General features: G+C 38.7%; 3 protein-coding genes across 4 annotated transcripts; 2 read left to right on the plus strand and 1 right to left on the minus strand.

Moving 5' to 3' along the window:
* Nucleotides 1-1,903: 1,903 nt before the first annotated feature.
* zgc:114130 (uncharacterized protein LOC570332 homolog) lies at nt 1,904-5,359 on the plus strand. 2 transcript variants are annotated; one of them, XR_008648912.1, is made up of 3 exons: nt 1,910-2,074; nt 2,904-5,102; nt 5,209-5,359. XR_008648912.1 is itself a non-coding variant. In XM_033976803.2 (2 exons), exons 1-2 carry the CDS (start codon nt 2,021-2,023, stop codon nt 4,071-4,073), a joined length of 1,224 nt encoding a protein of 407 aa, XP_033832694.1. In that variant the 5' UTR covers nt 1,904-2,020; the 3' UTR covers nt 4,074-5,359. The 2 variants fall into 2 exon arrangements, 1 of the variants encoding a protein (XP_033832694.1); XM_033976803.2 differs by having other exon boundaries at nt 1,904-2,074; nt 2,904-5,359.
* Nucleotides 5,360-10,380: 5,021 nt separating this feature from the next.
* Nucleotides 10,381-12,414, minus strand: trappc6bl (trafficking protein particle complex subunit 6B, like). The gene is made up of 7 exons (XM_033976806.2): nt 12,360-12,414; nt 12,018-12,115; nt 11,776-11,843; nt 11,567-11,684; nt 11,404-11,487; nt 11,213-11,306; nt 10,381-11,135 (listed from the first exon to the last, which is right to left on the minus strand). The coding sequence occupies exons 2-7, from the start codon at nt 12,111-12,113 to the stop codon at nt 11,104-11,106; spliced, it is 492 nt and encodes a 163-aa protein (XP_033832697.1). The 5' UTR covers nt 12,114-12,115; nt 12,360-12,414; the 3' UTR covers nt 10,381-11,103.
* Nucleotides 12,415-12,524: 110 nt separating this feature from the next.
* Nucleotides 12,525-13,801, plus strand: bloc1s3 (biogenesis of lysosomal organelles complex-1, subunit 3). The gene is made up of 5 exons (XM_033976804.2): nt 12,525-12,567; nt 12,670-12,782; nt 12,867-13,053; nt 13,316-13,416; nt 13,501-13,801. The coding sequence occupies exons 2-5, from the start codon at nt 12,672-12,674 to the stop codon at nt 13,684-13,686; spliced, it is 585 nt and encodes a 194-aa protein (XP_033832695.1). The 5' UTR covers nt 12,525-12,567; nt 12,670-12,671; the 3' UTR covers nt 13,687-13,801.
* Nucleotides 13,802-19,461: the final 5,660 nt, after the last annotated feature.

Here is a 19,461-nt window from a genome sequence, read left to right on the forward strand (position 1 = left end):
TCATATCAGCAGCACCATTCTTAACTTGGTTATACAATTAGCTGTGCTGGTCAGATTGTGAATGGTGCAGAATAAGTTTCAGACCACAGCATAACATCCAAACTGTAATTGCATGGGTCACGTAGATTTACAAAAAACATGGTCAAATTTTCTTCTTGAAATTCTACCTGTCCAGTGTTAACAAAGTATTAATGTTACTTCATACTAATAAGAATAATAGAATAACTTTGCATATTGCTGAGGCCTATATGCTATGATCAGTTCTATTGGTTAAGGCACAATTTATGTGTCTAGTACTATTATTACCACCACGACCACTACTACTTAACTACACTCTAGCCTGAACACTCAAAACCCACCACTTGTTGAAGCACAAAGCCATGCATGGTTCTTCTGCACAATAGCTGATGATATAAGCAATAGCATTACATCATGACAATGCTCATGAGGGTTTAGGAGGCAAGAGTCTATGTGGACTGTGCGAGCACTGACTTGTATGTATGCACACACAAACACACACTTACTGGTGACCACTTGGCTGGAGCAAAACAAAGCTTTTAGCCTGGCTTTGTTCTTAGCTCAACTCATCCTTCTTAGTGCTGTGTTGATTTCAGGCAACTTTGGCTCTAGAGAAAAAGAGGGAGGAGTTCTGTTTAGAACACAATTTTTAACAATTACGTTTAAGGATCTTAGCTGAATTTGCATATCAGTTGTCCATCAAAATATTCCTTAAATTAAAAAAATCCATGGGAAAAACAAGAGGCATGATCACTTAAAGGGTTTAACAAAAAGATAAAAAAGAAAAAAAAACTATGTAATCTGCTATCTTAAGGTTGAATAATGTGACATCAACAGGATCCACAAAATTAAGCAAATAATAAACTGTATGTTAAAACTGTATCCTATCAAAAGTTATCCAAGATTAAACTATGCTTAATTCACATATTTTTGGTATATTTTTGTAGAAAAAGTCTTAACTACAATATAAATTTCTGTCAGACAGAAAACATTTTGGATTTTTTGATTGGTTGACCTAAGACATTCGGTGATACAGTCATGAACTTGCAATAACTTTTCCGACTGTAGTTTCAAAACAACTCCATTGTACCTTTTCATTCAAATAAATGGAGCAAAGTGCAAGGACTACTGCAGCCAACTGTTTACTGACCTGTCTGGCTACTACTGCCACAATCCTAATTACAGTCAGAGAGGTGCGAGTTCTGTCTTTCACTTCTGTAAACTTCACCCCTCGCCTGTGTGAGCAGTACAAGTGTTTTCTTCAAGTTCTATTTACATTACAGCCAAATGTCAGCCAGTGATAGTTACCCTGGTTGTCTCTTGTGGACTGTCTCTCTCTGGGCCTGTGTTGTTGTTGTTGTTTTGAATGGGGCATGAGATATAGCCAAGACTCTAATCTGATGGAGACTCTGCAGGGGCATTTTTCACACATTTACACATAACTTTGAAGCTCTATAAACTCCAGCTGTGCTTCTTAGATCAATTAACTATCTCCTTTAGGTCCCCAATCTCAATCTTTAAGCTTTAATTCATTATGAACACTACTACAGGCTTTAGTTATTTGTTTTAACTGACCAATTAATAAAAGTGCATTGGTATTGGTAAGTATTACGTGTGTTAGCAATAGCAATAATTAGCAATTGTAAGTCAATAGATGAGCACAAACTAGCTAATTTAAGATAATCAAGAACATACCAACATTTAGCCACGTTTGACCCTACCGTTTTTACTTTTACAGATGGACGGTGACACTTTGTTATTTAAGACTGCATACAGGTTTTGGTGGTCCTTTGGTCAAAAAAAAAAAAAACAACAATTGAGGAGGGGGGGTAGCGCTGTGGGCGGGGCCAGCTGCACTGTTAGGTTTTAAATCCGCACGTGGTCTTCCCCGCTGCTTCATTAGCACGTCCACAACCAGAAACTTCTGATCGACCCATGCCAACGGGTCCGTCACCGCTGGGCACACGGGATCACGCCGAGAATAGCTCGAAAACTCAGCACAATGCCATCGTACTCTCTCAACCAGTTCACTGATCTGGAGGAAATGATGTGCAAGGTAAGGAAAAGTAGCGGAGAAAAGTTTTAGCGGAGCAACTTGGCTAACTGTACGTCAGGCTGCGTCAACGTTAGCTTAGCCGCGCTGCTAACGTGGTTGTTTTTCTGAAAGTTTTACTACGTACAGCGGATATTAACGGTTTGTGATTTGCTTTTGATGTGATTGTTATCATTTCTATATACTTTTGGGGATTTCAGAGGAAGGGAAATGCCGATTCATCTAAATGTTGAGCCGTGTAGTAGTCTTAATTGTTGTTAAATAGTGAAGAACTCAGAAAGCTGTTTAAGACCATTTAAGTGTTTTAAAGAACAATTACAAGTCCTCACTTGAGTTGACACTTTGTTAACGGATTATGGCTATTATTATCTGAATGTTAACGCTAACAGAACTGTGTGCAGATGTGATGGATGTGTGGTCAAAGCTATAAATGTGGGCAAATGTGTTGCAGTAGATTGTCCAGGTCGGAAACAAGTGTGAAACTCCGTTGAACCAGGTTGATGCCAAATGTCGTTTAGATGCTACAGCTACAATACTGTTTATCTTTTGCAGTGTAGTTACCGTTTTAAATTTTACATGTGGCGTGTAGAGGTAACTGTCTCGCAAATAGTCGAAAAATGTCAACAAGTGGGTTTACACTACAGCCTACTGAGTTTTGTGAATGCAGACGTTCAATTTATGTTGCAAATTTGCTATTACAAATAGTGACTTTTTTGAATATCGAAGACTTAATACAACTTCACATTTTCTTTTTTTACTTATTCATTCAGTGTTATTAATTACAATAAGCAAATAATAGGTTGATTTTAATATTTGTGTCTCCATGTTACAGCAGCTGCTGGGCCTTGACCTGAGGGAGCAGAACAGGCCTCTCTCAATGGCCATGAAAACCCCAGGCTACATTGGTCAGCGGAGCAACTCTTCCTTTTCCCTCTCTTCACTGTGCCCCTCCGAGTCTTCGGACATGTTCCCGTCCCCCAGCCAATGGAGACAGTCTCCAGAAAGTCCTCTGTCACCTCAGCTTCCCAATTCCACCCAATGGGGAAAAGCGGGTTTCCTGGCCCAGCGATCTATCAGTATGGTGGAGACCAACAGCATGGCTGCTGCAAGTCTTTGCTGGCCTGGGAGTGAGCTCAGCACTGCAGCTCTGAGCAGCTCCTCTCTGTCTGCCTCCTCAGTCTCCTCATCCTCTTCTTCATCACGCTACAAGACTGAACTGTGCCGTTCCTTCACCGAAAATGGCCTCTGCAAGTACGGAAGCAAGTGCCAGTTTGCACATGGAATTGATGAACTGCGTGACCTCAACAGACACCCGAAGTACAAGACTGAGCCATGCCGCACTTTTCACACCATTGGCTTCTGTCCCTACGGCATCCGCTGTCACTTTGTGCACAACAATGAAGAGGAGAGGAAGCAGTCCATCTCTCGCTCCTCTTCCTCGTCATCTTCATCCTCCACTGGTGTTCCAACTCAGGCCCCCTCCACACGCCCCAACAGACCTCCCCTGATCAGACACAGCTTTAGCTTTGCTGGTTTCCCCTCAGCTCCTCAGAGTGTGTCACCTGCTCACCACACCTCAGCCTTCACACGTGCACCCTCTGCCTCTCCTCCAACCTGTGCTGACATCACCGATCTGCTGTCCCAGGCCTTCTTGGAGCTGGACTCTGCCTTTGAGGCTTCCCCGGCTCATCAGCAGTACCAGCCCCCACAGAGCCAGGCCTCTGCAGGTGACCCACGCTCTCCATTCCTCCCCTCTCCAGATTCAGGCTGCTCCTCCCCCACACTGAGGCAGAGTCCAGGGGCCCCTGGAGCCTTTGGACCATTGGGCACCAGATCTCTGTCCTACACGTCCCTGTCTGACCAGGACCAGGATGGAGGGAGCTCCAGTAGCTCTCTGAGCGGCTCGGAGCCCGGCTGTGGCCTTAACGAAGCCAGTGGCAAACGCTTGGCTGTGTTCAGTCAGCTCTCTGTCCCTGACGATCCTGCAGCCTTCTTCATTTAGCTGCACTGTGCCTCACCCTCACACATGCAGTGTACTAAAGGACATCATGACTGACTTTACTTCAATACACATCATCACCAGAGACTGACACTACACAGATACAGTTTACATGAAATGGTCTGTCAAAAGTAATAAGGACACTTTTAGAACATGTGGTTTGTCAGTTTATAACTGTGGCTTGTCTCTTACAATGTGTGTTGCCACCAAAAGAAAACTATCAGGGTAGAGCTTTTATAGGCCTGTTAAGTGTTTATGCTTTATCTAAGCAGTGTTCTGACACAGCAAAGTGCAACAGAGTTATTGTAATCACAGTGTGATTGGCCACAGTGCGGCCTGTTGTTGAGTCCAACCACACCAGTATTTTTATTTCTATTTTTCTATCGACTGAATGATCTAATATATGACCAAGCCAAAGAAATCAGTTTGTAGCGTTTGATAATGGCCTGCGTTTAGTGTTTCCTGTTAACTGTACACAGTATTGTTTATACATTGGAGAGATTGTTTCCACACAGTGGGGTTGGAGGTTCTGTTTCCATCTCTGCCCTGATGCCTGAATGTTTTTTAAATACAACTGAAGTGCCTGTTGGGTTATAGAGCAGGACATGTTATATTGTTGAATTCTTAAGTTGTAGATTTGTTTGAAGTAGAGCGGGTCGATGAAGCTAACATTAGTTAAGCTATTGCAAAAAGTGCATTATTGACTGCAACTATTAATCCCAGTGTCTCTCTTGCAAAGATTTAAACAACTATTTATTGACCTCTAAACTTTGGTGCTACAGAAATATGTGATGTGAAGCACAGACATTCCTGGGATTTGGAGTAGATGACCATTTTCTCCACAAGCAGGCATGAACACAGTGGTATTCAACTTTTATTTCTGTAACTATTCATGTTTTGTGACTCTTTACCCCAACCCGTTTTGTTTTGTTTTTTTGAATGTTAGCATCCTGGTCACAGCCTGTGCAGCCAGGTGTGGGTCCAGCATACTGTAGTGTTAGCCTAGTGTTTTAGAATGTTACTTGGCTGTTTGTGTGTTTTCAGATGTAGCTGGTTAGATGAACAGATAAGGTGTCGTTACTGCTCTATTTAAAATTGCCTTTTCATCAACTTGTTTGACGCCTGTTTAGTGGTAAAGATGATAATCTTTAGTAAATTAATTTCTTTAATTTATTTTAACATATTTATAGAAGACTTTTGAGTTGTTAATGCTTGTATCAAGTTTAATATATTTGGGTTTCTTTTGCTCTTTTGTACTGGAAATAAAGTTTTTTTTGTTTTTTTTTTAATGTTATGAGTTTTATTTTGTGTTTTGTGATCACTTTTACACTTGGGGGATTTGACATTGATGGCACAGTATCGCTTGTATACATCTGATTTTGAGAATTTGTCCATTTTCATGGCTCTTGAAGTGCACCCAAAGCCAGTCAAAATAAAACATTTGTACTGTGTCATACAATGCTGTCTTTATAAAATTCTGAGTTTAGATCATGACCATTTCTCTGAAAAATCTTTCCCTGAAGTCAAGACATTAAATAGCTCTGAATATAGTAAGAAAATGGTATGAAACAGCTGTTAAATGTCCATGAAAGTAGCTAATTTTTGTTTTGATGGCACATATTCTATTGGCCTAAAATCAATAACTGTACTTTTAGCCTATTCTAAAATGTACTTAAATAACTGTTTCCTAGTGAATAAATGTCAGTTCACTTCAAAGCTCCTATCTGAATAGCACTATTATCCAGCCAAATCTATGCAAATCTGTACCAGATGCCAAGTCTGTTGTGAGTATGTGGCAGTTATTTTTACTATGATTTACATAGAGCCACACTAAGACAAACTTGTTACTGTGCTGTGGTACTAATTGTATCAGTCTGGTTGTGCTCAAGTGGATTATTAATGAAAAAATGCATTCATATTGCTTCTTTGGACACCCAAAGTCAATAGTGCTATGTGACAATTTGAAAGAACAATACTTTAAAGTAAAATGGATGGAAAAAGTGGCCAAAAAGCACTGACGTGCTTTATCTTCATAATTGTTTAAATATACCTGTACTAAACATACTTCTCAATACTTTCTTGTACTTTTAGACCATTAAAAGTTAGCTCTAAAGATGCTATACATACCAAACGCCTTCAAACCTTTATGACATTTGACCAATTCCAAGATTTCTTACAGAATACTGTGAACTGTGGGAGGACAGCTGGTTAAAATGCATGTGTGTGTAGTCATGCCAGCGAGATTTCATGTGGAGATAAGCACTCTTTTGTTTGGGGTTTAATCTTACCAAACCCAAGACTCCCACCCGCTCCCCCCCCGGTCCTGCCCCTCACACCACCTCCTTCTCGTCCTCTATCCAACTGTCCTCTCTACCCTCCGCTGCCTTTATTCTGTGCTTTCACGTTATCCTCTGCTTTTCTCCAATTACATGCACTCGCCTCCCGGCCACCGGGTCTGATCTGCTGACTCACTGCGGCCTAAATCTACTGTGATTCAACAGACCGACTCAAAAAAGTTAAACTGTAGTAATCCTCTTTGGAGTAAAGAGTAATATTAAGTACTACTAACTATTGAAAGTGTCTATAAACCAAACATATATATATTACTATATTATTACAACTATATGCTTTAATATCACTATACTACTGCTATTGTAATGACCATGACAATCAAAGATATTCCCACATTTACATTGTGTACTACTACTACTACTACCACTAGTACTACTACACATGACTCTAATTCAAAATGTTCTGTTTCTGTTTACTCCATTAGCTATCATAGGTCTATTTTCTTGGAAAGAGTAAAATCAATTTCTTAATTCTGTTATATCTTATGGCATTTCCTCCACATCTGCTGGTCAATGTTCATCTGTCTTTGGGTTTCAGCTTCCTGTTATAGGTCGCATTTTGAGGACTTTTCACCATTCAAAAGATATAATATTTACTTTTAAATTGTTGATTTCTATGGCAACAGTCCTATTTTTGTCATTCTAAAACCCATGGATAGTAAGATAAGATAATGGCAGCACTATTGGGAACTCGTGTTGTGATGACAAAAGTATATCTACATATTGTTTGGTTGTTGTCAAAGTTGAAAGTGACTTGCCCTGACCGTTTTCCCCAAGGCCATTGCACAAAACAGGTATTATCTTGTTACAGTTAACATGAGCTGGGCTGGGTGTCTGCCTGTGATTAGTGGCTGTTAGGGTCTTTGGAGCTATGTGCGCTGCATGCTTTATTGTGTCTGATAGGCATTCTCCCACACTCCTGCCCTGTGGGACAGAGGAGAGGCAAGGCAGATGGCCGCATTCAGGTCCGCCGCGGGTCAACATATGGCCTGGAGAGACAAAGTTAGTGTTTGTGTGCGCGCAAAAGGGGATTCGCACTTTTACTATGCATGAGTGGCGGAGGGCTGAATGGGCGGCTGAGGGGAGGAAAAGGTAATAAGCGGGGGTAGAGAGAGAGAGAGAGAGAAGAGAAAGAGAGAAAATAAGCAGGAGATAAAGACAATTGGGTGTGGATGAAAGTGGGCGTCAGACTGTGGGATTGTGTGTGTTAAAGCACTGTTGCACACTGGGAAAACAGACCTTTTTAGACTCCTAGTACAATAGGGTAATAAAGTGTATTGATTTGCACCTAATTAAATCCTCTCTGTTTCACACAGTTGACTCACAACATCTATAAACAAGGCCAGAAGGCTTAAAAAAAAGGGTACGGCCTAAGGTAATATTTATTTATAAAATCAGGATGGCAGGGTATAGACTTGTGTTTGTAAACTTGACATGATGGTACATTTCATTAGCAGGTTTTAATGATCTAATTAGCACGATAGAGACTAAATATCACCCATTACAATTCAGCTTCATGATTCTGAGAACTAGTATGTAGGTTAGGGGTAGTACCACATAGGCTGGATCAGTAATGCATCTTAACAACTCTTATGGAAGGCTTGAGACGTCTTGTGCCAAAAGTCAACAAACTAATATGCACTTAACTTGCTGCAATTAAATACACCCCTCATGAATAAACAAGTAATCCAAAGTCTAAAAAACACACTGGCTTGCAATCAGAACAGGTGGGACAGTATTCTTGGTAGCAGTACAAGAGTAGAGTATCTGTAGATGAAATGAAGACAGAGATGTTTCTAAAATATTTGATTGGATAAATAAATATTTGATTGGACATTGCATTTATTACTCTTCACATTAAATATTTTTGGAAAGGATTTTTTAAATGCTTTATATGACTCTCAGCTCTTAACAACTCAAGAGCATTTCCCATAGCAATATATCTTTTTCAAAATTAGTTTTCGTGACTGGCCTGGTTGTTACTATACGACCCATCAAGAGTAAAGATGACCCCTTGGGGATAACTCGTATTAGCCAATAGATCAATAATATATCAATGTCCTCACTCAGCCAGTCTGTGTACACTTGACTATAGCAAGTCAATTTGACAAAATGACTACAGGGTTGAACTCCCCCCTCCACCTGTACCTTCTTTTATTTCTTCTTCTTTCTTCAGGTCCAGGAACGCTCCCCCCGCGGTTGGTCCTCCCCTCTCCATTCAGCGGGCCTCCTCCTTTGTTGGGTGTAAGGCTTGACATTGTGATGCAGGCCAGGGGAGTGGATCAGTGCTATGCAGTGGGCAGGAATCAACAGCTGTTTCCGTGGAGTTCAGCACTGGTTCTTTGGTAAAGTGACAGTAAGAGGCAGATACATGGAGCACAGTAGAGACCAAGGCTCCAACTATATATATATATATATATATATATATATATATATATATATATATATATATATATATATATATATATATATATATATATATATATATATATATATATATATATATATATATATATATATATATATATATATATATATATATATATATATATATATATATATATATATATTTGTGCTGCTTGTATTGCATGTTGTATTTTTTACGTATTTGCCTGCCCAAGGACTGCAGATGAAAAGTAGCTTTGTAGCTAAAATTCGGCATATTGACATCTGTTCTATACTGATGTTCATTAATGTGCATTGTCCCTATCAAATAAATAAATGATAAATTGAAATAATCATAATCGTGTGTGTATGTGTGTGTGTGTATATATATATATATATATATATATATATATATATATATATATATATATATATATATATATATATATAAATCATAATTGCTATCTGCATGATACAGATGCTAAAACACATGACAAAAGATCTTTTATAACAAAGACAGCAGTATTATTAAATCAAAATGTTGAAAAAAAAATAAATAAATAAATAAAACTTGTCTGTAATTCTGGCTATAAGAGGTGGGAAGAGTACAGTAAGTAATGTTATATGGTTAAAAAGTACTAAGTTAAAACAAAAAAAGGCTCTAATCTGCTTAAAGCCCAATGTTGCTATAAACTCTAGTGCTCAGAATGAGTGGAATACAGAATGTTAACTTTTAAGCCAGTGATTTAATAACATAATCCACTTTCTAAGGTTGTACTACCGTTTAATCGATGACCCGGTCAACGGTGTCTTAGTCAACCAAATGAATATGTAGACCACAGGAGAAAGGAGAAAGCTCTAAGCTCTGGGGGTGATGGAACAGTTGAATCTAGCTTTTTATTTATTTATTTATTTATTTATTTACTTACTTTTAACTTGAAGTTGCTGTTTACCAGTCCCTTTCTGTATAATATAAATAAAGTATTACAAGGAAACATTACAGTACTTGGAATGTACAAGCAACTGCAAAATAGTGTTGTTTTAATGCATTATTTCCAGCTGGAACTTGAGCACAGTCTCTCCTCTACTGTGTGTACTTCCCAAACCTGGCCCCTCCCCTTTAATAAAGTTCTTTCATTCTCCCAGAGCCTCCTGTAGTAGCTCTTTATTCTTCTCCTCATTTTACCCTTGTTCTCTTTTTCAAATCTCTTCTCTTCCAGTCTTCCAATAGGCCAGCAATTCAGCCCACACACACCCCTTCCAAAGACTTTTCCCTGCTAATTCCCATTTCTAGTTTTTTCTCTCAGCGAGGATTTGTAAAGTGTTTAATTAATTGCAACAAATAAGGCAATTGAGGATAATCAGATAAGATTGTGTTACTTTGTTCTGTAAAATGTATGTTTGGAATTTCTTGAACATACATTAAAATAAAATTCTTTGTTTTGATGTTTACTCGATAGCTGGAATTTCAATGTGGAAAATAGTTTTATTTTAATTTCAACACATGCCTAAGTTTTGAGGGATGATATGACCACATTGCTGTGTTATCATGTTTAATTAATGAGGGCAAGGAGTTTAAAGATTTCACTTTGTGTACTTTAATATTTGAGGCATTAACAAAAGTGAATAACACCTTAAATAACAAATACAATGTGGGATTTGACAAGTATTTTAAACCTTAACTGTATTCCCTTTCACAGATATTTTGGATCCCAGAACAAAGTTTGGATGCACTGAGGCAGAACGGGAAATGTACCAGACTGTAACATGTGTCCCTCTAGTGGTGCCAAAAGGCATCTACAGAATTATGTGAACAAGACCTGCACCAAATACAACAACCATTCCATTCTTTTAATTGACTTTGTTTAATAAATACTTAACACATACATCTTCATGACTGGCTGCATGTAATCTGATTGAGATTTTTAAAAGCAGTATGGAATATACAAAAACAAAATAATGCTACCTTGTAATAATATGGATTTAAGGAATAGTCCTTAAAATATTGTATTTAACACTTAACACAAACTGGGGTTAAATGTAGAGTGTTTTAAGAACATGTATCCACTACATAATTCGGATTAGTTATCATTTCTTTGTACTTGTTTCAAACAACAAGCCATCATGTAAACATCAGGGAATGCACATTCCAAGATCCTGTTTTGCACTATATAATATAGTGTATGTAGATTTATGGATTTGATAAATACATTTTCTTCCGATCTTGAAACTAACCAAATGTGTACAAAACAAATTATGTTATACAGTATGATAAAAAAAAAGAAAAGAAAAAACAATCATAACTTCTGGATCACAACCTGGAATTTACCTGAAGAATAAAAATGAAGTAGTGTCATTGAAGGGTGATGGGGATATTGGGTTTTGGTCATTATTGATCATACTTACATGATGGCATTATAGACACTTCAGCTGTTACAACACTTTCCAATCCAAGGTTAGACAGAGCTCCTCTCACTATTCCGCATGAAAAAGCTAGGTACTGCGGGGAAAAAAATAAAGGTGAAATTAGCATGAAGCATTTAATATTTCAAATTAGACTATGTGTATATTTATTTCATTCAAATGTCTAAACGAACCTTTGGTGCTTGGTCAAGGTACTGTTTCCCATTGGATAACTGAGTCAATAAAGAAAATTTGTTGTCCTGAAGTACATAAGTGCCCTTTGGAAAAAGAGAAGTCATATGAACACATAGGACTTACAGATTTTTGTGAACAATCACACTCAGTGAGGACATTTACCTGGTGGTTAGTTCTGAGGTTGTCAACCTGCCTCCTGAATACCTTTGTCCAGAAATCTTTACAGATAAACTTCATGATGTCAAGCTCATCTTTAAAGCTGGGAGAGTCTCGGGTCAGCCTGTGCAGTACAAACATAATGTTATGCACTCTAAAAGCATTAAGAGGGATTCAGCATAGATGTACATAAGTGATATGGAATTAACACACACCTTTCAATAATTCCTTGTCCAACTCTGAAGCCCATGTTCTCCAGAACAGATATACACTGACCCCTTTCCTACAACATATGCACAGTAGAGCAGAAATGTATTTTTATTTGGCATAGAAGCATTGAAATAACTATTGTTAGAATATACAAGCGAATATTCATTGTCTTCTCTGAGAAAAAATAAATGAAAACAACGAAACACACATACGCATATATGTTTTATTTAATCAAAGACAAGCCCACCTTGCTGTCCATTTCCCCTTTATTGGTTTGCTGCTCCTTGTAAACGTGTGAAACGATCTCCATGTGGAGAAATTCAAACAGAACCTCATCGGCCATTTCTGAAATCACACATTGTTATGAAAAATGGTAATGCAATTAAGATCTGTGTCCTCAATAACACACTAATACATGTTATTACCGTAGCCCAATATAGACCTTTAGCTGATTAGCGTACGCTAGCATGGTGTTTAGCTGATTCCGTGTGTTTATTTAGAATGTGGGGGCAAGGGATCTGATTCTTCAGCATGTATCTTTTGGCATCTACGTTATTTATGTAAAGATAAAACAATTAAATGACCATACCTGCGAAATATCTCCGAAATTATCGCAGCAAAACCATGTATGAGCACAACAACCTCAACACCAATGCTTCCGGGAACTGTTCCTTCAGCCAATAGCTGAGCACGCCGTAATCACGTGCTACAAACGCTCGGCATCTCATTGGTTGTCAAAACAGACTTCCTGAAAGCTCATGTGACTCTTGTTTGTAACGTCGTATTGAAGGGAAAAGGTTTGACTTTTTATATCCTCATTTTCTACGAATTTAGGATTCGAATAACGTTCATATGTGGCACAAGGTTTGTTCATTTTGCATATTTTTCTTTTCGTCCAGTAATGTCCAGGTACCCGATAGTTGTGCAGGGGGAAGCCTCTGAAACAGACTCCGATGATGAAGTGTACATCACATCTCTGCCTCCTCCTCAAACTGCCACAGTGGGAGCCAAGGTTTATCTCCTTATTATATGCATTTGTTTTGTATGTGTTGTATGGTTATAAGACCATCAATCATTTCCCTCTGCATCTGCACAGGTTCCAGGGGAGGCATCAGAAACAGACAGCGAGAGCGAGCAGGAGCAGCCACATCAGAGTGCTACAGTGAACCATGAGAGCGCCCAGATCTTCAAGAGAGACCTTCCTCCTCTTATCGTAGTCAGAGACCACCCTGATATACAGTCAGTGGTGGAAGACAGACCCAGCCCCACACACCAACGACATGGTGAGCTATCCAAAGTTTTATATTTGACATAGTAGCAGCTGTGTGGTAAGCCGTTCAGAGATTGTACAAACTGACTGAATCAACTGAAACAGCCTCCCACCAATTACCAAGATGGTTGTTTGAGAATTACCTTATTTAAACATCAAGGCAATAAAACACACCTTATTAAGACTTAAAGTATGCTCATGATTTACCTATTTTTTCAGTTTATTCATTCAATAATTAATAGATAGTCTTAAAGTGTTAATTTATTCTATTTTAGGTGACACTCTGCTACAGCAGAAGCTGCAGGAGTCTAACCACCATTTGTACTCTGATGTGGGTCAAGCCCTTCGTCATGTATACGGAAATGCCAGTCGGGAGGTAGGCAGATGCTAATCAGATGTGTTGTTCACATTAATCACATTAGAGGAGTTTTGAAATCAATTGTATTGTTATGTTTACAAGATTCGCACTGCAACAACTCAGCTAAATGCATCTCAGAGTGCCATCATCAACGCGTCCCACAGCATCCGCCTGATTCTGGACGACCTCAAGGCTGTATCGGAGAAAATTGACATCATCACCAGCTGCCAAATCCTGCCTGACATCAACATGAGGCAAACAGAGAGTGCAGTGTCTCCTATATCCTGATCCTGTTAAAATAGGACTAGGGGATACTATTGCTATTCAAATTAGCTAGTTATAATTCCCAATAATGATATTACTATGTCCATGACATGCATTTATTTATTATAATAAATTATTTGACCCCTAAATGAAAGAAAAGATGAATTATTTTTCCCTTTTAAAAATGATATTCTTTGAAGTTGTCCTTTAGTCATTTATTGAAATTTCAAATGTATTTTGACATTTATAACATACCCTTCCTTATAACATTTGCTGCAAAAATGTAAAAATGTTTGATACAGCAATCTATGTAGTCTTTTTTTCAATTACACGTGGAGCCTGTATTTGCCATTGATTTGAAACAGTGGGCTAGGTTACAAGCGTACAGCAGGTCACAATCTACTGGGAGCGCACACTGTCAGTCTGGTGTGTAGAGATAGATGAACACCACCACCAGCAGGTTCAGGAATGTGGCTATGATGCCCACCAGGCCAAACATGTGGTCAGTGTCCACCCCACAGCAGCCACATGGACTATCCTCCTGGGGGAATAACACACATATATACCGCACGTGATTGTACAGCTTAATGCATATCAAAACATCTGTATTTCCTTAAACAGATAAACAGACTATAAAATATCCAACAGTTGTTTATTTATAATGTTATGTAATTTACAGATGGAGGAAAAATAGTATGGTATATTATTATGATAATAAAATATAGTTATGAATGAATTATTGCCTTGTGTAATAAAGCATGTTATACCAGCCTTTACCACTAGATGGAGAGCTAGTGGCAGATCCTGGTATATTTCCCCAGACTCCAAAACAGGTTTTGCTTCATGCGGTTTGAATTATCTAATAGAAACGTTAAAATAATTATAAACACACTCAAAAACATACTATAAAAAATTTAGTAGCTTACCTTGTTGTTGCTGGTTTCTTTGTTATTCTTTCTGTCCAAGTCCATATTTGATCAAGTTAAACATGTGCGCTCAAAAAACAAAAAACTTTGAAAGACAAATTCAATATTTTAGTTGTTATTTTATGATTATTTATTTTCTCAGAATTGTCTGGTCCAAAATCAGGCATTAAAGATAAAATGTCTGCATTGCCACAGATGTATCCACACTTTGAACTGAACTATTGTCTTGCATCCTCTGCATTGTCTCAAGCGAACAATATATACCCAAGGACCCAAGACTCCTCAAATATTAATGACGTCACCCCTTTTTTTGGATGGGTGATGGGAGGTCAGGCTGGCTTTAAAATAATCATATTTGTAAGGATTTGAGATGGCCACGAACTATTTGTAAGTACATAGTGCATGCACTGAAGAACAATTGCAAAAGCAGTTAAAATAAGCATAATTTAGCAGAAAATGGCATTACAGAGTAAGGACAATGGACAATGAGCACGGCTCATCTATCAATCACATTTGGTTTAAAGAGAGGTCCTTTGAGGCTTTGTTACAGAACTCCAGGGGTTGAAGGTGAAATGTTAATTTAGGTCAGAATGTACATACCGTGCTTGTGAATGATCTGTGGCCTTGTTGCAGAAATTGCTACAAGGATAATGGAAAACATTATGCTAATATTAACTTCACCTTTTCAACAATGTTTCTTGATAACAGAAGTCTCTTATGTTTATGAGAATATATTTATTCTGTTCTATATTCTATTGTTATATTATCACTCAAACTCTTTTATTCATGTCCCACTCACTGAAAGAATGTTTACCCAAATATATTTAAAGTAGAGCTGCAACGAGTAATTGGAATAATCATATAACACAGACAGCATTTTATTTAATAAAAACAAAAACTATTTTAGATTTTAATAATGCACTTGATTTGTAAATATCCTCTGTGTAAAAGGCTTTAGTCCCAATATTTCAACTGTTTTAGCCTCTATGTGCTTCATTTATTATAATTACAGCCACTCTGTCTACATAATCACCAGCAGGTTAACTCCCATAGGATACTAATGGATTTGTAATGAGCCCCTTGAGATGTCAAATTTACTTCGACGTTTTGTGGAGTTTATATTATTGAGAACTCACCACTTGTATGTCACTCTAGCTCCTGTGCATGTGTGTCTGTATGTGGGTTAAGCAGCTGAGTCATTTGGAATGATGCCTGAAAACATTTGGGACACTGGCAAATGATGAACAGAGATGTTTGGACAGTCTGATTTTGATATACAATTTAATTTAAGTAAATGAAATCACATGTGGGTCATGTCAAAGTGTCAAATCACAATTCATCTTTGTTTGTTAACCCAAACATCAGGTCCCATTATACTAGAGATAGTTTTAGCATTCACTGTTATAATACCTGGTGTTGTATTTGACTCACTTTTTTGGACATTGTGATATGGTAAGGTAAGGCAAGTTTATTTGTATAGCACACTTCGTACACAAAGTAATTCAAAGTGCTTTACAGAATAAGAAAGACATTAAAGTCACAACGCAAACAAATCAAAACATCAATAACCACAAATAATCATCATAAAATGAACATTAAAAGAGAAGAGTGCAGAATAAAAAGCTTTCAGTCACATGCACAACTAAACAGAATCGTTTTGAGCCTGGATTTAAACATTGTCAAAGTAGAGGCCTGTCTCACATCTTCAGGAAGTCTGTTCCAGGTTTTAGCTGCATAAAACTGAAACGCTGATTCCCCATGTTTAGTCCTGACTCTGGGCACCAGCAGGAGGCCGGCCCCTGCGAGTTGGTTTATATGGCACTAACATGTCGGAGATGTACTTTGGTGCTAGGCCATAGAGAGACTTGTACACGAGCAGAGCTGCTTTAAAGTCTGTTCTCTGAGCCACTGGAGCCAGTGCAGAGACCTGAGCACAGGACTTACAGTGCATCTGGAAAGTATTCACAGCGCTTCATTTTTTCCACATTTTGTCATGTTACAGCCTCATTCCAAATTGTATTAAATTCATCTCTTATCTCAAAATTCTAGACACAATACCCTTTATGGCAATGTGGAAAAAGTTTTTTTTGGACATTTTTTGAATTAATTAAAAATAGAAAACTAAGAAATCACATTTACATAAGTATTCACAGCCTTTACCATGAAGCTCAAACTTGAGCTCAGGTGCATCCTTTTTCCACTGATCATCCTTGAGATGTTTCTACAGCTTAATTGGAGTCCACCTGCGGTAAATTCAGTTGATTGGACATGATTTGGAAAGGCACACACCTGTCTATATAAGGTCCCACAGTTGACTGTACATGTCAGAGCACAAACACCAAGCATGAAGTCAAAGGAATTGTCTGTAGACCTGCGTGACAGGATTGATTTGAGGCACAAATCTGGGGAAGGATACAGAAAAATTTCTGCTGCTTTGAAGATCCCAATGAGCACAGTGGCCTCCATTATTCGTAAATGGAAGACGTTTGGAACCACCAGGACTCTTCCTAGAGCTGGCCGGCCGTCTAAACTGAGCGATCGGGGGAGAAGGGCCTTAGTCAGGGAGGTGACCAAGAACCCGATGGTCACTCTGTCAGAGCTCCAGCGTTCCTCTGTGGAGAGAGGAGAGCTTTCTAGAAGGATAACCATCTCTGCAGCAATCCACCAATCAGGCCTGTATGGTAGAGTGGCCAGACGAAAGCCACTCATTAGTAAAAGGAACATGGCAGCCCATCTGGAATTTGCCAAAAGCCACCTGAATGACTTTCAGACCATGAGAAACAGATTTCTCTGGTCTGATGAGACAAAGATTGAACTCTTTGGTGTGAATGCCAGGCGTCATGTTTGGAGGAAACCAGGCACCGCTCATCACCAGGCCAATACCACCCCTACAATGAAGCATGGTGGTGGCAGCGTCATGCTATGGGCATGTTTTTCAGCAGCAGGAACATGAAGACTAGTCAGGATAGAAGGAAAAATGAATGCAGCAATATACAGAAATATCCTGGATGAAAACCTCCTTCAGAGCGCTCTTGACCTCAGACTGGAGCGAAGGTTCATTTTTCAGCAGGACAACGACCCGGAGCACACAGCCAAGATCTCATAGGATTGGCTTCAGAACCACTCTGTGAATGTCCAGGAGTGGCCCAGCCAGAGTCCAGACTTAAATCCGACTGAACATCTCTGGAGAGACCTGAAAATGGCTGTCTCCCATCAAACCTGATGGAGCTTGAGAATTATTGCAAAGAAGAATGGGCAAAACTGCCTAAAGATAGGTGTGCTAAGCCTGTGGCATCATATTGAAAAAGACTTGAGGCTGTGATTGCTGCCAAAGGTGGATCAACAAAGTATTAAGCAAAGGCTGTGAATACTTACTTACTGTGAATACTTACTTACTGTGATTTCTTAGTTTTCTATTTTTAATAAATTAAAAAAAATGTAAAAAAAAAAAAAAAAAAACTTTTTCCACATTGTCATAATGGGTATTGTGTGTAGAATTTTGAGATAAGAGATGAATTTTATACAATTTGGAATGAGGCTGTAACATGACAAAATGTGGAAAAAATGACGCGCTGTGAATACTTTCCGGATGCACTGTATGTGCTCGTACTTCCTGGTTCTAGTCAGGACTCGAGCATCAGCTTTCTGGTTGTACTGCAGCTGTCTTAACGTCAGTGAGCAGGCTGTTACAGTAGTCTAACCTTCTGGAGACAAACATTTGGATAATGGAGATGACAACTGGGGAGAGACCTCACTGGAAAATCTGATGAATTGGAACAAATAGATTAATTATGCCATGAAATAAGTACTGAACTTCACAGATGTACTTTGGTAAATTTCATAGTGGATACAAATTGGTTATGTCAATCATTCTCCTGGTGCTAAATTACTTCTAGCCACAGCTGCAAGGGTAAACTGACAGAATAGCCACTCCAACCACCAAACTCAAACTAACTCAAATATACAGTGTGCTATAATGTGGGTGAACACATCAACTAAAGAGAGCGGGATTTGAACTGCGAGGCTTTGGTTTCCTGGACATGCACTATACCCTCTGAGTCACTCCTGCCTCTATATTTATTATATCTGTTTGAAATAATACACTGTGAAGAGTGCCTTTTGGATTTGTATGGTTTGTACATATGGAGATAGTACATATGTGCAAATACATGTGACTCAGGCGCTCTCAATACAAGCTTGACTAACCGTCCTTGAGTATTGTTACACTCAACAGGCAAGTAGGACATTATATAGTGTTTACATAAAACATCTTTCCTCGTTCCTATGACAGTGGCTCCGGGCTCAACGCTAGCTAGCAATGGGGCTCACGCTTGAGTTGACCAAGTAACTAAAGGCTAAAATAGGAACTGTAAAGATAAGAGACCTAAGCATTAAAAGAGGGGTAGGGTTTTCTTATTGCGGACACGGGGCAATGTAAAGAGTTATTGCATTATACGAGCATGCCTCATTATGTATCGGTCTTTGGGGTTGTAATAGGTTTGCAGTGTGTGGAGGGGGTAGTACAGGTCAGTGGCAGTGGTCAGGGAGCGCTGGAGGACATGCTGTTAGTTTATCTGGCTGGATGAGCACGGATGAACACAGCAGTGCAGGTCTGCTACAGCCACGATATGAAGCCACAGGGGGGAACTACTCTGATGTCCACTCGTATAGTTTCAGACAAGGCACAGGCCAGTAGTCTGTGGGCATATCCAAAGCTATTCCATTTGTAATTTTCTGAGGAATGGAGTTCAGATAAGAATAGAATTATAGAGTTCTACCATCCACAAAAAATATCTTGATTAAATAAATGTAGTATATATTTTTACCAGTTAAATCTTGTATGTGAATGGAACACCAAAGGTCTTTTAAAGGT

Source organism: Periophthalmus magnuspinnatus, chromosome 13, assembly GCF_009829125.3.
Source record: "Periophthalmus magnuspinnatus isolate fPerMag1 chromosome 13, fPerMag1.2.pri, whole genome shotgun sequence".
Lineage (NCBI taxonomy): Eukaryota > Metazoa > Chordata > Actinopteri > Gobiiformes > Gobiidae > Periophthalmus > Periophthalmus magnuspinnatus.

Excerpts from the sequence above, each read along its gene's own strand:
- bloc1s3 (XM_033976804.2), top strand. The coding sequence starts at position 12,672 with ATGTCCAGGTACCCGATAGTTGTGCAGGGGGAAGCCTCTGAAACAGAC. Across the intron at positions 13,054-13,315 it reads CCCCACACACCAACGACATG|GTGACACTCTGCTACAGCAG; the intron begins GTGAGCTATCCA and ends ATTCTATTTTAG. Across the intron at positions 13,417-13,500 it reads ACGGAAATGCCAGTCGGGAG|ATTCGCACTGCAACAACTCA; the intron begins GTAGGCAGATGC and ends TATGTTTACAAG.
- zgc:114130 (XM_033976803.2), top strand. The coding sequence starts at position 2,021 with ATGCCATCGTACTCTCTCAACCAGTTCACTGATCTGGAGGAAATGATG. Across the intron at positions 2,075-2,903 it reads TGGAGGAAATGATGTGCAAG|CAGCTGCTGGGCCTTGACCT; the intron begins GTAAGGAAAAGT and ends TCCATGTTACAG.
- trappc6bl (XM_033976806.2), bottom strand. The coding sequence starts at position 12,113 with ATGGCCGATGAGGTTCTGTTTGAATTTCTCCACATGGAGATCGTTTCA. Across the intron at positions 11,488-11,566 it reads ACCTCAGAACTAACCACCAG|GGCACTTATGTACTTCAGGA; the intron begins GTAAATGTCCTC and ends CTTTTTCCAAAG. Across the intron at positions 11,307-11,403 it reads ACCTTGACCAAGCACCAAAG|TACCTAGCTTTTTCATGCGG; the intron begins GTTCGTTTAGAC and ends TTTTCCCCGCAG.